General features: G+C 42.7%; 1 protein-coding gene across 1 annotated transcript; it reads right to left on the reverse strand.

Annotated features, from left to right (window-relative positions):
- Positions 1–274: 274 nt before the first annotated feature.
- Positions 275–12,716, reverse strand: LOC139303536 (alpha-1,6-mannosylglycoprotein 6-beta-N-acetylglucosaminyltransferase B-like). Its single transcript, XM_070927383.1, has 17 exons — positions 12,691–12,716; positions 11,100–11,215; positions 7,966–8,095; positions 7,723–7,865; positions 5,913–5,977; positions 5,477–5,650; positions 5,219–5,386; positions 4,750–4,919; positions 4,504–4,635; positions 3,984–4,117; positions 2,434–2,576; positions 2,145–2,300; positions 1,843–1,989; positions 1,630–1,746; positions 1,471–1,545; positions 920–1,080; positions 275–473 (listed from the first exon to the last, which is right to left on the reverse strand). Exons 1-17 carry the CDS (start codon positions 12,714–12,716, stop codon positions 275–277), a joined length of 2,256 nt encoding a protein of 751 aa, XP_070783484.1.
- Between the last annotated feature and the right edge of the window lie 3,010 nt (positions 12,717–15,726).

A 15,726-nucleotide genomic window follows, 5' to 3' on the forward strand; every position in this document is an offset into this window, starting at 1 on the left:
ATAATAATGCTGATTCCTTCAGATCACTGGGGCACTGAAAATGGTTGATTTTCAACTCATATCAATGTGTAAATGATACTCGATTTGGCATGAGATCCACAAACAAGACCACAAAGCTTTCAGTAGCTTTGGCAGGACAGCTGTCTCTCTTTGGTCGACATGAGTTCTTTACCTATACAGTATGCATTGCAGATGGCTCTTTGGTGCTATCTTCATCTTATTACCCTTTTCCTCGTCTCTTCCTGCTGTTTCCTGAGTTCTTTCACAGTGTTGTTTAGAGGCAGTCAGGGCACAGTGCCACCTGTCCAGGTAGGTGAGCTCTGCAGGGACACAGTCTGCGGTGAGAAGGGTCAGAGCCGGCACAACTGAACAGCAGAGGCTCCCGCTGAAGGCCACAGTGTCGACCCCAAGGGCTGTAGGAAGGAAACAGGTGGCTGACTTCCTGCCCCATGCTGGAGCAGCCTATCCCGAGTCTACAAAATGGGAAATGAAATTGTGGTTTAGGAGTGTAAATACTGAATGTATACTGTCGATCTATGTCCAAAAATGAGTTAATTTTGGGCGGCATGGTGGCGCAGTGGTTAGCACTGTTGCAGAGCAGGGTAGAGCGGGTTGGGGATTCGATCCCTGGCATGTCGAAGTGTCCTTGAGTTAGACACTGATCTGGCTGGTCTCCATCAGGAGCAAGTTAGGGTTCAGTGTCTTACTCAAGTGTGAATGTGTGAATGTGACCTGATCTGTAAAGCGCTTTGGGAACCATTAAGGTTGAAAAGCATTATATAAGTGAAGACCATTTACCAGTTTACCATTTACTATTTGATTTTCAGCCCTTTCATTGGAATTTCCCAGCTCTGAACTTGTCTGCATTAAACTGCCCTCCCCCCCACACCTGTGCAGAGTGTACCTGCTGATTTCTCACCTGGTGAACGCAGAAGGACTGTTCAGGTGGTGAAACAGAGCAGGCTCACACACGTGGGAGGACCGGCGACACACACTTGCACATGACTGACCCAGGGGACCCAGGTGCACCCTTAGAGCACTTTCTGGTGGCCAAGTAGGGACAGATTTACTGCAAAAATTCTGGAGGGATTCAAGAGAAAGAAAGTTGACAATGCCGAGAGTTTGAACCAAGCAAGAAATTCACCTATTTTATGTTATTTAGCAGCTCTAAGACTGACTGAACCTGCCAATTCAGTGATACAATTCAGACTATTATGAACATATTAGTCTTTTAAGTGAAGAATTAAGTGACATGGAAGTAATGATTGCAAAATTAATTTAGATGGAAGTGTAGTTGCAGAGGATAAGTCATCATAATAGAGGTGGATCATTTCATAAAAGCACCAGCCTAATGTACTGGTAAAGCTATATATCAGTTGACAGGTTTATAAGGGTTTCCACTCATAGACTCTGAAGGGAGCACCAAAAAGTCCAGGAGCAGGTCTACCCTACGTGGCTACATCTCCGTACCTGGTGAGTGATATAACCGTGAACCCTCTCCAGCATTCCCTCACACGTGAACTCTCGGGGAGTGAAAGGCTTCACCTGCAAAAACATACACTTTTATTCAGTGCTACTGTGACTGAAATTTATAGGATTACAAGGTGTGTGTGTCTGTATATACGCCACCTCTGTGCGTAGAATGGCTCTGACTGCCTCCCGTACATCAGTCTTGTTGCTCACATCTACGGTCCACACGTGGGGTTTGCCAATGAATCTTTCAGTATACGGGTGCTGGGAGGAGATCTGTGAGCCGAAGTTATTTATTGTCTTTAGATCTAAAGAATGTATATTTATATTCACTTCAAACTGTAATTCTTTTCACTTTGAGGAGCTACCTACCTGTCTTGTGGTGGGCTTGCCTTTGTAGAAGTCATTGTTGTCTGATGAGTGTGGTGGGTCAAATCGCGGCTGAAGGAAGACACAGCCCAGAGCTATGGCCTCAATGGGAGCTGGGCCCTCATAGGGGAACCCAAGTCCTACAAACAGCTGAGAGGGAAGCAGCAGAGGGAAGACATATTATTTTGCATCTTAATGAGGATTCATCATGAACTATAAACAAAGCAGGACGGACAGGAAAAGCATATACAATACATGCACGTAAAAAAAAATCAGATTCACCAGCTTCACAGCTTTATTCTGACCTTGGCTCTGCGGAGAAGTCGTAGGAAGCGTTCCTGAGTCAGCAGGCCATGGTTTATGATGAAGCTGGGCAGATTGGAAGTGTGTCCTGGAGGCTGGTAGACTGTAGCATGGGTCTCCAGCTCTTCACTGATCAACCGCACATACTCAGATTTACCCTTGTATACACACACACACACACAGAAACACTGAGCTGTCTTGGTAAAATCGTGCAGTAGCTGGCGTCTTGACATGTTTCTTGCTAACTCAGTTTTTCTACATACATATGCTTTACTTTTTTGCTCATTATACCTGCCACATATAGTCCTGTTTGCCATAGACGACTGCTATACTGTCTTTCCTGTAGGTGTCTGGCTCCAGCTCCTCCTCCCTCACCTCCTCCCTCGCTGCCTCCTCGCTCACAAAGCCCAGGAAGGAGTTATCGGGAGTATGAGCTACAGATGACAGAACACAGAGCAGTTAGATGAAATGTAAAAAGATAAATAAATTGCACCACAGACATTGTGCTCAATGTCTATGCGCTCAACCTCCAACCCCCATCACAAAATTACCTTTGTATGAGAAAACTTCAACTTCATTCGGTGTTTTGAGATGAAATTAAATTTTTCAGTATTAAACTACTTTATTTGTAAGTAATGAAACTAAATTCAGTACTTATGGTACCAAGAACACCAATCAAGGTGGTGATCGCCTGTGCACAAATCTTCCTTTAAGACTACACAGAAAAGAAAAAGTATGGAAAATGTGACCAGAGGATCAACGAAACCACTTTTACTGAACCATTACTGGCAATGCATGCCAAAAATACTACAGGTGAATAACAGTTAAGATTAAAATTCAACGAGAGAGGAAAAACATGCTGTGCAGTATAAATCAGCAGTTAAAGGAAATGAGAACTCCATGTATATGAGAGGTTAAGGTCTGGCTGTTTGGATAGGCAGCTGCCACCCTGCTGCTCTCCGACACACTGAGGAAGGTGTGAAAGATGAGTATTTACTTTACGAGGAATGTGCCAGTAAAGGTGTGTGTGCAAGCACTGATTCGAGTTCTACAAGACTTGTATATGTGTGTGTCTTTCTATCCTGCGTCAAGGCCAAATCTCCCCTCATTCACCTTCACAGCAGCACAGAATTTCCTCCTGGCTCCGTTTCAGCTCCATTTGTCCCCACTTGTCTCTTACACCTGTCTAACCGCTTAACACACTCACCTGTCAGATTAGCAGAGATATGCAACAACACACTGATATGATCAAGATCATGCAACATGTGGGAGTTTTTGGATGGGAAGCAAGTTTCTTGGTTTCAGTGTTTTTGCTGCTGTTTGGCGCAATCCTTCAATCGACTATCTTCCTCTCCCCCGTTTCTTTCTTTTCTCTCTTCTTCCTGTGTCTTTGTTTCTGTTTTGCTGTCTTTCTCTCTTTCTGCCCTTTTCTCCGCCATCAGCTAGCAGCCGTCCCTCTCTCCCCTTCAGCAGGACAAATAAACAGTGTTTCCAGGCTGAGGCATGAAGGGTGGCTCTCGGCCCAGCGCGTCCAGCTTGCCTCCATCTCCCGGCAGGGTGGGAAAGATGACAGGGAGAGGTGTTGGAATGAAAGCTCTGTCTGGGCACCGAGTTTATTTAACCTCGGCTATTAATCCTCTCACTGTGAAGACGCTTAGAGGGGTGTATGTGAAGGATCAGTGCTGCGGCAGCAAGATATAAATATGTGCGTAAATGTATATATATATATATGTATATGTTGATAAGTGCTTTTTCTGAATCAATGTACTGTACTGAGTCTCACACACTGAGTTACACGTTTACATGATTACATACACACACACAGACACACACAGACTTACGGAACATGGTCATGTACTGCAGAGGCTGCAGACCCCAGCTGCCCCACAGTGTTTTATATCCATGGCTACGTGCATAACTCCCCAAGTTAAAGGCCGGCTCAGTGCCAAAAGAGTCCAGGATTCTGAAGCGACACCTAGAATGATTTTTAAAAGGTTTATCACAAAATCTTATCACTCTGGTATGCTACAAATTTATCAATTCAGCAATGATCACATGAGGTGTGTTGGGGAAAGGTTGTGGCCAAAACTTTGTAGGAAGCAAAATAACAAGATTGTATTCCTCTTTTTAAGTTGACATTGTAGTTTGGTACTGTATACTGTGAAACATGCAATAAAGCCACAGCATGCCGACACATTAAAACCATGTCACACTTTAATGCAAGCTACATGGAAGGTTCAAAGACCACAAAACACACTTGCAGCTCCTTGCAGAATTTCTAAAACAGTGTAAATGTAAAATAAAGATATCATTCAGAGAATAAAGAAGCATAATTATGTATTTAGAAAACTGTGGTCGTACTGGTAATGCAGGAAAGCCAGTCCCATGGCGCCTTGAAGGTGAGCAAGGCCATGGTAGTCAGTATAGATGAGGTCAAAGGTCAGGGGCCTCTGGATTGGACAGCTGCCTCGGCCTGGGGCAGCACCTATCAGGCTGGACCAATCACAATAAATGTGATCGCTAATTGCTCAGCATCATTCAGCATTGATAAACATAATATTTTGTATCAGATGAAAGTAACTAGTGGGATCAGACAGTGGTGCTAACCTGTGGAGTTGGTGCTGTGAGGTGCTTAAGGTTAGGTTGTGGCCCAGGATTGTCAGACAGGCACTGAGGTCAGCCCACTGGACCAGCTCCCCAAGAGGACCCCCTGTCTCCACCATGGCTTCAAAACGCTGGCCCACACTCCCAGCCAGGGCACCGGGATAAAGCAGCACCTAGAGGATGAGAGGTGGGGACGTTATAAAGTCCAAAATCCATCTTTAATGGATGCCAACATGGCAGTTAAGTAGAGGAAAGGGTAACCAGTTCATATTGTATTCATTACGGAAGTGAGTTTAAAATAAGTGTAAGAAAATTTTTTTTTTAATAATATTAAAAATCAGTATCTACACAGTAAAAACCCTTTACATAAACATTACGGTCACAAAGGCATGTTTCTGAAAACTTCTAAACATATGTTGGCGTCATTTCAGAAATTAATTTGGTTTGGCAGAGTTGACTTGCGGGTTTATACCCTCATCTGGGTCGAGACTGTCTTGTTGCTGCTCTGCCTCATCCTGAGACCAGCCTGCATCCACCGTTCAGACATCCTCTCCACTCTGGACCGGATGAACTTTATGGCAGGACCACTGCTGTTGCTGATGACCTCATACAGTGGGCTCAGAGTTGTACGTATCTCAGCCTGTGTCCAATTATAGTGTGAAACGGTGAGGTAGTGCAAAGATGAATAGTACAGTGATACTCAGTGGCATGAGACCTGATGTGGTTGTACCTTCTCTGCGTAGGAGGGAGGTTTCTGGTGCCATGGCAGCGCAGAGCGGTTTCTTCCAAGAGGAGGGGGACAAAAGTCCTCTATTTGGCTGAGGTAAGTCACTATGGAGCAGGTGGTACCATCCACCCCATAAAAGGCGTAACAGGGGTCTGACTGCCAACGGGCCCGCAGAAACTGCCAGAGAGACAGATGTTAAATCAAAATAATGATAAGTCAGAAAAGCGGGGCACATGTTTGGTTACATACAGTAATTTCTCATGCAGATTAGTTTAGCTAGTCTACAATGCTATTCTCATTATTTTAAAATGGTATTTCCATATCCAGCTCAAGCTCATATACTTGGAACCAAATATTAAACTTAAAGGTAAGCACTTCAACAGTGCACACACACAGAGTCATGAAGTTCATGCTACCACATATATTTCCACTTTCTCACCTCCACTTTCTCCGCACACACCGGATATGCAGGATCCATTGGCACCTCACACTTCTCATTGGGCCCTGTGGGTAAGATATTAGCCGTCGCACAGTTTTTCTTTATGTGGCCATTTTGAAAGCATCATTATTCCACAATCCTGGCTTTAGTAACAAAAAGTACATTGTAGAGTTAACTCATTGCGGGTAATGAAGAACAGTGGATAATAACTTTGATATACAGCCCCTCGACGGAAACGTCCACAATGAATAGCAGCCATCAGCACGATGTATAGTGCTGCCATGCGTGTAAGAGGCATTAGAGTAGAGGCAGTGTGTTCTCAGAGGCCGTTTCCCGTAAGCCCCCCACCATCTCTAGCCAATGTCAATCAACTGGAATGAACACACACGCTCACACACACACACACACCTGACCCACCTGCCTCCTACCAAACATACCCTTTTACAATGCTAGCCCATGCCAAAACACACAGTCCTTAACTATGTAAAACAACCTAGTAAAAAGGAAGAGAGAGAAAAAAAGATAAGAAAACTCGTAGGCACAGCCGAGGTGTGAAAGCCTAAAAACAGTGATGTGCTATAGAAGCACAGAAAAAAGTGCTCCCTCTGCAAAAACAAGAGTATGAGTAGACAAGTTGGTGAAAGGACTCCTGGGTAATTCAGTCATATTTTATGGGTGTGAGGTAATGTGAGAGGAAGAGGGTAAGGGGCGAACAGGCTGGTGACGGGGAAGTGTGTGTTTGTGTGCATGCGGGTGGCATGTGTGACAAGTGTGTCAACATGCACACACACTCACATATGCACGGTATGGTGTCTGTGTGGCCCGAGATTTATGAATTCCCTTTCTCAGGAAGGGAGGTAAGCATGCAAGCACTCATCCCCACTGCCCACACACACACACACACACACACACACACACACACACACAACCCCTCGCATGCCAACAAGGGTGCGTAACCCGACTCTCACCTGACACCTCTCGGGAGGGTCGTAGTGCAGGCGTAAACTTTTTTTCCTCCCCACGGCCAGTTCATCGGCACTGGCTCTGTGGGACTTGTTAAACTTCTATTCAAGGACTTCATCCCCCATAACCACCTGCACCCACTGCCCTTTAACCCCCCCATTCACACCCTCTATTATCACAGCTTGTTAATTTCACTGTGTGGTTAACCTCTATTGAGGCTATGAACCGTGCATTTGGCTCAGAGTATCACACTACCACAGCAGTAAACCACAGAAAAGCTTGCAATTATTGAAGCTGGCAACATGCAAGGAGGGGGGAGTCTATTTATTTGGTGTAGTTAGAATGTTAAATCATATTATAACTGGAACAAACCCTAACGTCTCTGTTTTAGCTGGGACAATGAACTGCTTTCTAGCAAAGTACATAGTAAAATTAAAGCTTAACTAGGCAAGAGTTGTATGTAATAGCCTTATACAGCTGTCTTTTCACTCTAAATCTCACTGTGGGGCTCCAGTCGAACTAATTTAAACCCCTTAGATCCGCCCTATCTGCTGAAATCAAATCCTGTACTTGTCCGCCCACAGGACACGACCAATCCAGACTAAAGAGTGAACTACAAAACTGTTTGCTAAACTCTCTGTCCAGAGTAAAGTGGGCCGCACAGATGGCAGATCTTTTGCCTGTCTTATCCTTTTAGTTTCCATCATGTCATAGAGCATCAAGGTTCAAGCCAACTCTAAAATCTTTGAACATGTATATTATATTAAGGAGGTAAAATCAATCCAAATCCCCCAAAAGTAATAAAATAAAACAAATGAATAAGTGACAATGAAAGTCTGGGCTTCACCTGTGTGAATTCTGAGGTTTTCCTGTGGCGATGGCGTGTGAGGCTGATGGTGATGATGGCGGCTGAGCTGGTCAAGCCTCTGAGACACTCTCTTCAGCTCCCTCTCCATCAAGCGGGCTAAGCCTTGCTGGTCCTGTCTAAAGCTGGAAAAACAGACCCAAACCCACATGTAACCACAATAAGCTGTATCTGTACTTTCACTGTACTGAGATGTTCCATGTTAAGACGGATGTTGTTGAATACCTCTGCAGTAACAGACTGAGATCATCTCTGTTCAGCTGGGTGACACCTCTCTCTCGGCTCAGCCGCTGCACCTGAGTACTCAAAGCCTCCAAGCGAAGAGCCAGCCTACGAAAGCCGAGACCACGCTGACCTATAACATAAAGTATATGCAACATGGTATGTCATGTATGTACAGTATCATATGCTACCTATCATAACATTTAAGTAGTAATACTGTGTATCATGTCAATCTTGAAATAAGTGAATGGCTTTGTTTATTTTCCATATTCCATGTAGGGGGTACAGTAATGGCATCTAATCATTTTTACAGAGGGGGATTTTCCTGAACGACAATTTCATGACAGATAAAGATGGTAGTGAGTCATCATTTCAACCAAATATTTCTGAGTGTAACTGGAGCCCTGCATTGCTCTGTGGTTTCAGAGACGGTCCACACACACACACACACACACACACACACACACACACACACACACACACAGACATACTGTATGTTTAGGTTTAAGGTGGCGCTAAGCTCAAATTGCTGACCTCATACACTCTTAAAGTTATATTTCAACATGTAGTCCAACAAGGTCAAGCTAGCCGCATTTACATTGATTTAAGTCAGGTGTTGTGCATCCATTAAGCCAGTGGCTACCAACCTTTTTGCCTTGTGAGTCTCCTTGAAAGACCTTGTCAAAGGCCTTAATGCAGAAATGAGTTGTAAGCAGTTCAGCCAAAGAGTATGTTTTCCTAATTTATAGAAGCCTGAAGTGAAAATGTCCAATGTTTTATAAGTAAAAAAAAACCTTGGCGGGGTCCTGACCCACTGCTTTAACCAATAATAAAGAAAAGGACTTCCAACATTCACAAAACCCACTGTCAAAAACACACCTTTAGCTTTAAGGCCATAAAATGTGGGCTACGATGTCTATATATTATTACTGCTGCAATGTTAAATAAAAACCTCTACAATTCCTCTTGGGTTTGCTCTGATAGGCCATCCAGTGTAACGTGTTGTTGTTGCTGGTTGCCAGAAATTCTACTGTAGTTACCAGACATACCATAACAGTGAATTCACCATAAAATCAGTGAATGTGTGTTGTAAAAGCCTGCAGGTCTAAATAAGCTATTTGAGATGGCGGATCAGATCAAGGATGTCTTGATTGAAATGTTTGTACGAAGCAAGGAGGACTGTTAAAAGAGTTGGCAGTGAATGAAGAATATTGAGTGTTATATTCGGGACAGTTGGAAACAGTTGTCCGGAAAGACTACTTACAGTGTGTTTTTTCTATTTTGTGAGGTGGAGGGGGTGTAGCCGGTGGAGTTAGGGTTGATTTGAGGTCATAAGGATCTCCTTTGGGATAGAGCTTTAATCTGCGATACACAGTAAATGAACACAGACTGGTGATGTCACTTCATCTCTGTTTGCTCAGCTGACTGTCAGCATATCACTACTTACGGTCCCAGGGGCCCTTTGGGCACAGGTGCACCGAGAGGTGAACGGGAGAGAAGAGGCGGGATCCTGTAACACGCCGGTCGTGTGAGATAACCACGAAACCAAACAGTTTTAAAACTCGTAAAGGTGTCTATGTGTGTGTACGCAACCCTTACTTACTTGTCATGTCATAGTAGAAAATATATTAGAAGTTGTTTGTCAGATCACATGGAGACAGAATATGTGCGTACAAAACTCCTTATTATGTGTTTTCATAACACAAGTCAGTTTTATTGAAATAATATAATAGTCTACTGACATAAATATCCTCAGTGTCAGAAACAACTCGTCTCTTTTTCATAGAGAAAATCGAATGAGATAATTCAGTTTAATGTCATTGCATGTCATCCTGTTCAAGCCTAAATTGATAAGAATTACAGAGATTTTCAGATATCACCCTGTTATTCTAAAGCAAGCAAACCTCCTTAAGGCACAACTTAATAATTTCATGTCACTGCCAGCGATGGGGGGCAAAAAAAGGGTTGATTTCATAATTAAATTTAGCATAAACTGTGCGCTGACCTTCAGTTTCCCCCATGTGGTGTATTTTCCAACACAACAATCGCTGGGTGGCTCTTTGTACACAGCTCGTGGTGGGTCCCTCAAAGCACAGAGCAATTGTGGGTCTGTGGCTGAGATGCACCATTGTCTGCTACAACAAAAGAAAATCCTAGAATTTGAAAAGAAAAGGTTTGGGATATTTGGATAACCAGTAATCTTCTGTGATTACATTTTGAAACTGATTCATCAGCAGCCACATGGTTTGTGTTTCACAAGAAAATGTGTTTGTTCTGTCTTAAGTTAAACCTGTGTATCCGATTATTAACAAGATGGACACTTTTAGTGACTGAATGAAATGTTATGCATAAATGAGTTGCTATATATGGGTTCAGCCAGTTTCATATAATTCAGAAGTGAATCAAGTTCCTTTGAATTAAGAAACTTCCAAAAACTTAAATGAATCATGAATCTGTATCATTTTTATCAGGAGTCTAATTGAAAAAGAAAACATAACCAGCAACTATCCAAATTATGTTAAATTATTAAATCAAGATTCTGTCAAAAGCAAAAAGTAGACAATTGAACGTAGATCAAGACGTCTAGGACAGCACAGGAATATGCTAATTTATTTATCGGGTGCATAAGAAAGAACGCTGATTTTACAGAAAAACGTACTCTGGGGGAGATTGTTGACAGCATTTGTCTCTTCCTTGTAAACCAGGAAGGAAGCTTTTCCCCAAACAACCATGTCTACTGCCCCCTTAAATACCCTCCTTTAGGGAAACAGTTTAGCCAGACAATTGAATTGAACAGGGGTTTATGTTGGCCACAAACTCCACAACTGTCAGACACAAGAAAGGACCCACCGCGGATTGTGTACAAAGCTTCATCTGACACTGGGAAGATGGTGAATCTTTGCAAAATATACACCACTGCTGCCCTATTTCCCCAATCAATGCTTAGTGTGAGGACTTCACATCTGACGGGGACGGATAATTTCCCCCCAGGGATCAATAAAGTATGTTCCAAAATTTGATTTGAATAAATGTACTTTATTCATAAACAATGTTGGGGGTCCATGAATATACCTGCCATTAAAAAAGTTTTCTAACAAAGGTCCACTTCTAAACTAAACCATGTGCATGTGAGTTACCTTGTTCCTCAGGTGACCTCCCAGGAGGCTCATCCCTGGTCACCTCAAGTGGCACCCAGAGGCTCTGTAGCAGCAGGGTGAACACAGACAGGCACAGACAGAGCACCAGGCAACCACTAGAGGGCACAATAGACAGAGAAATCTCTTCAAATGCTACAGCAAACAGCACAACAGTGGTTCCCAATCCAATAACTATATGTTATTTAGCACTCTTTATGAGTGGATTTTGTTACAATATATTTTCATGTACTTGAACTATCAATGTTTAGGTTAGTTTGGTCAAGTTTGCATTCATAATTCTCAAAGTAAGCTTCGAGTGGCAGAAGCTTCGTGTTTCAAGGACTTTTTATTCACTTTATCACTTCTAGCTATCAACTTTTTTTTTTATTATTCTATTCTAATTTTAAATATTTGCATATATGTTCTGTGTGTGTAGCATGAAAGGGGATACCACTTTCATTTCATTGTGCAGCCCTGTGTTGTAGAATGACAAATAAATGTACCTTGAACATTGAACTTCAATCATTTATCCAGTATTTTTAACTAACTTTTTAGACTTTCCTGCTTGCACACCCTCAATTTCTGAGATTATAGTTGACTCAATATGTGCGTTTATATATTTCTTTAATCAAATGAGATGAGTTGAGCTACAATCTTTCCACGTCCCCCAGAGCAACTGCAAAATTAACCCCAGGATCTTCCCTGGTTGTGAATCACTGCAGTACACGTGAGTCTGAAAATGGAAGATCATGCCTCAATAAGCACAGACACAGCAGTATGTGCAATAACAACTCTAGATATGCTATCATTATATTTTCTTAGTATGTTTATTGGCCACATATTGGACATGACATAAAAGGTCACAACCATCCAGTTAAATCTCCTTTTAACTTCATAGATTTGATTTTAAGAGCCGATTTGATACAATAAAAACATACAGCCTGACTTCGCCTTTCATCAAATACACTGAGAATGTGGGGAAATAAATTGTTCCATGACTTCAAGTGAGGACCCTGGTGTGTCAAAACAAATATCTGAAGGGTGATGTGCCATTATAGCATGTGTCTGCTCGCTGCTCATACTCTTCAGTTTAACTGGGGCAGAGAGCTCTCGCTTTCATCGGGCCAGTAAACCTGCCAACCCTTACCCAAAGAAACACGGCGTAGCCAAGCTCAAGTACATGCACAAACAGTTTCAAGGGTCTCCTAGTGCCTATAAAGCTCCAGATTCAGATCCAGACAACGTATTTCCATTTTATTCTATCAATCTGCAATTAATCAAAGTTGTCAGGACACTCATCACCACATCACATGTCTGTGGTTGGGGCATATACAGTATGGAAACGTAGCACAGCTATAAAGCTGCATAGGAGAAGCCAACAGATTACTTTGTGATAGTTGGCCTGATATCTGCTGGTGATGTCACATGTTAGGGAGATCCAGCTCCACAGAAAAGGAAGAAAATCCAAATGTCGGTGCACACTGCAGGGGCAGGCATGGATGAGATGAGGAGCATCACTTACTTTCTACTGTACATTTTTACTACTTCCTGGCCACTGATTAGCTACTGATCTAACGCTGCCGAGCCTTACCTGCGTGGCCGCAGTGCAACATGCATGGCCCTCTGGTTACAGGACGTTGGATCTCACTGTCAAAACAAGGACATTGGAAAAAACAGTAAATGCAACTAAATGTAGTTGTGTCTTGGGCAGAGAAAAATAGAATTACACAATTACATTTTCCACTCCCATATTTGGATTCACTGAAGAGCCATTGTAGTTTCTTTAAATTGCAAATGAACGGTCACACTTTCCGCATGAATTGCATCAATAAAGTCTGTAGGCATAAATGGATTTCAAAGTAATGCTATTGCCAGCATGACTGGCCATGAAAGCCTTTTCAGCCTGTGGTCTTTCTGCGAGTGTGTTGAACATGTTCATTAAAACTGACAGAAATACTGAACCTAAACGAAACAAAACTGCAGTTCGTCACCAAACTGTTGTCTGTTGTGTCAAAGTGAGACAGATACAGAGATGTCAACAGTTGAGCGGTACAAGACAAACCAGCACATGGACAACCACCCACACACAACCACACACAGACACACATGCACGCACAGATCCTCACCTCCTTGGGTCTCCGTCCCAACCCACTGGCAGCCATCAGGCCTGTTTTCAAAACACACAAACTAAATAAAAGGAAATAAAGTTGGGGCTGGGAAGTATCTTGCCTCCTTTTTTGTCTCCTTTCGCTTTCTTTCCCTCCTTCTCCAGCCGTGCCTTTTCTCTGTTTCAGGGCCTATGGGTAGGCATCCTGCGGTTGTCAAGGTAACCTGACTCCCCTTTAAAGAAAACAATACCCAGAGTGCTGCTTAGGCCTTTCACAGATACAATGGAGCCCACGCTATTGGGTGACACAGTTTCTTTCAGTCTTGCTGGCTAGACTTAAGCCTCGGTTGTGAATTGATACTCAAGCCGGGAGCTCATTTAAATAGCTCAAATGGTGCAAACCTCTGGCACTGAATGGCACAATACAGACAAAAGACAGTACAAATTTAATGACAGTGACAATAGTGAGCATAATAATAGACCCAAGAAAATACCATGTGGAAACTTTATGGATAACAATTAAAAGCTGAGTTGTAATTCTGTCTAATTGTGTTGTAACACAATTGCAATTGTCAGATAATTCAGACAGGAATTAATGCATTTATTTCTTTGGAGTTGTCACTTGGTTGTAAATACTGGAATGGAAATGATGACAGAGAAACCATACCAAGTTATCAAAGGGTCTCATATTTTTGAAAGACATGTTTACATACTTTACAAAGTATGTTTCATGAGCTTCAGCAGTTTTTATTTTTAGTCACATTACTTGTTTATTAAATCATGCACAACTAAGAAACACTAAAATTACCAATTGGCAACCAGTGTAAAAGCCATACAGGTTGACCGACAGATCAGATCGGAGTCTCCCAGGTGCCTGAAGAGGGCGCCCTAGTGCCAAGGTGTTCTTGTAGATCAGAACAGGTACTGCATACAGCTTAACCAAAGCCAAGCCTTCAAAACAATGTTAGTTATATGTTATGTTTTCAGAGGTATGACGCGCTCTAATGTGCGTCAGATGTATACAAGCATAGTTCAGAACGCATTCATTCCTGTCAAGACTGCCTTTAAGGGACACACGGTATTTTGTAATTCAGGCATGATTCAAAGCAAATGAACTCTGATACATACAAAAATGGTATTGTGAGCTCTTTAACGATTGCCCCTGATCATGAGAACGGACATGCAACTGTAATTAGGAGGACTACAGATCACAGTGCATGCACAATGTAGCATGCCAAAAGTTTCCACACCACTTAACTAATTAACAACATCCCATTTGGATCGACACAGATAGAGACAGATAGGACACATATGTCGCTCGGAAAAGGATTTTCTTGCTCCATCAGCTGACATACAGAGATGCAACAAACTGGGAGCGTACCAATGTCTTACCAAATAGGCCATGAACACAATTAGCAGTCGACTTCAGGGCCCAGATGCCGTACATTACTTCCCTCTGTAAATAAGCAGACACAGCATTGAACCCTGATTGGCTGACAGCACCAGCTCCTCCATGTCAGTTGAGGTGAACCTGAGTGGAGGATTGGTTGGGTGTCAGGTCAAATGCATGGAAGAAACACTGATCGAACCAGGTTTGACAAGGATTGCTACAGGAAGTCATTCTGTCTCTGGCAAATGATTTAAATTTTACTGATTCAAATGACTAACAGATTAGTCAAATTAGCATCCATTCAATTTTTGTGGATAAACATGTACTTAGCCAACCTACCTAGCCAACTGGCAGCTGCACAGTGCACCTGGAACAGTTGCAGGTTTAGTGCCTTGTTCAAGGACAGTTGCTGAGAGGAAATACAATTGCACATTCAATTTGCCTGCCCACATTTTCCCAGTCAGAGTAATTATCAAGCCCAATTCTTTAATATCCCTTGGCTACAGAAGTCTATTTAATTGTGTAAAGGCCATTGCATGTCTAGCACTCTAATTAATCTGTGTTTATCAGAGTGAAACCCTGTTCTTAATGGTGCATGTTTACAGGAGGACGAACTGGTCAAAGCCATGTGAATTCTAAATTGAATCTTACAGGATTGGTCAGATCTCACAGACTCGGTCTGATATGAAGGAAGTGTTTCAGGTCCTGGTTCTTATGTGTTATACATGTCTATATACAGTGTGTGTATAAACAAGTCTGTATGCATCTCTGTGTGCACTGGTTTGTGTGTGTGTGTGTGTGTGTGTGTGTGTGTGTGTGTGTGTAGGAGATAGGAGGATGGGGTTGGGCTGGTTACTGGAGTGACGTCACGCAGTGTGTGTCGGAGCGAAAGGATTTTGATGAGCATAAACCTCCATAAGCTAGGACCTAAAGGCTTACTGGCTTTGCACCCATCTGTCTCTCTCTCTCTCTCTCTCTCTCTCTCTCACACACACACACACACACACACAAACACACACTCACTGACAATCCTTCATACTCGCACAAGTTTTTTTTCCTCGCTTTTCCTCAATTTCCTTCATAATCACTCCCCAAATACAGTGCATGCATGCACACACCCATTTTACATA

Source organism: Enoplosus armatus, chromosome 20, assembly GCF_043641665.1.
Source record: "Enoplosus armatus isolate fEnoArm2 chromosome 20, fEnoArm2.hap1, whole genome shotgun sequence".
NCBI lineage: Eukaryota > Metazoa > Chordata > Actinopteri > Centrarchiformes > Enoplosidae > Enoplosus > Enoplosus armatus.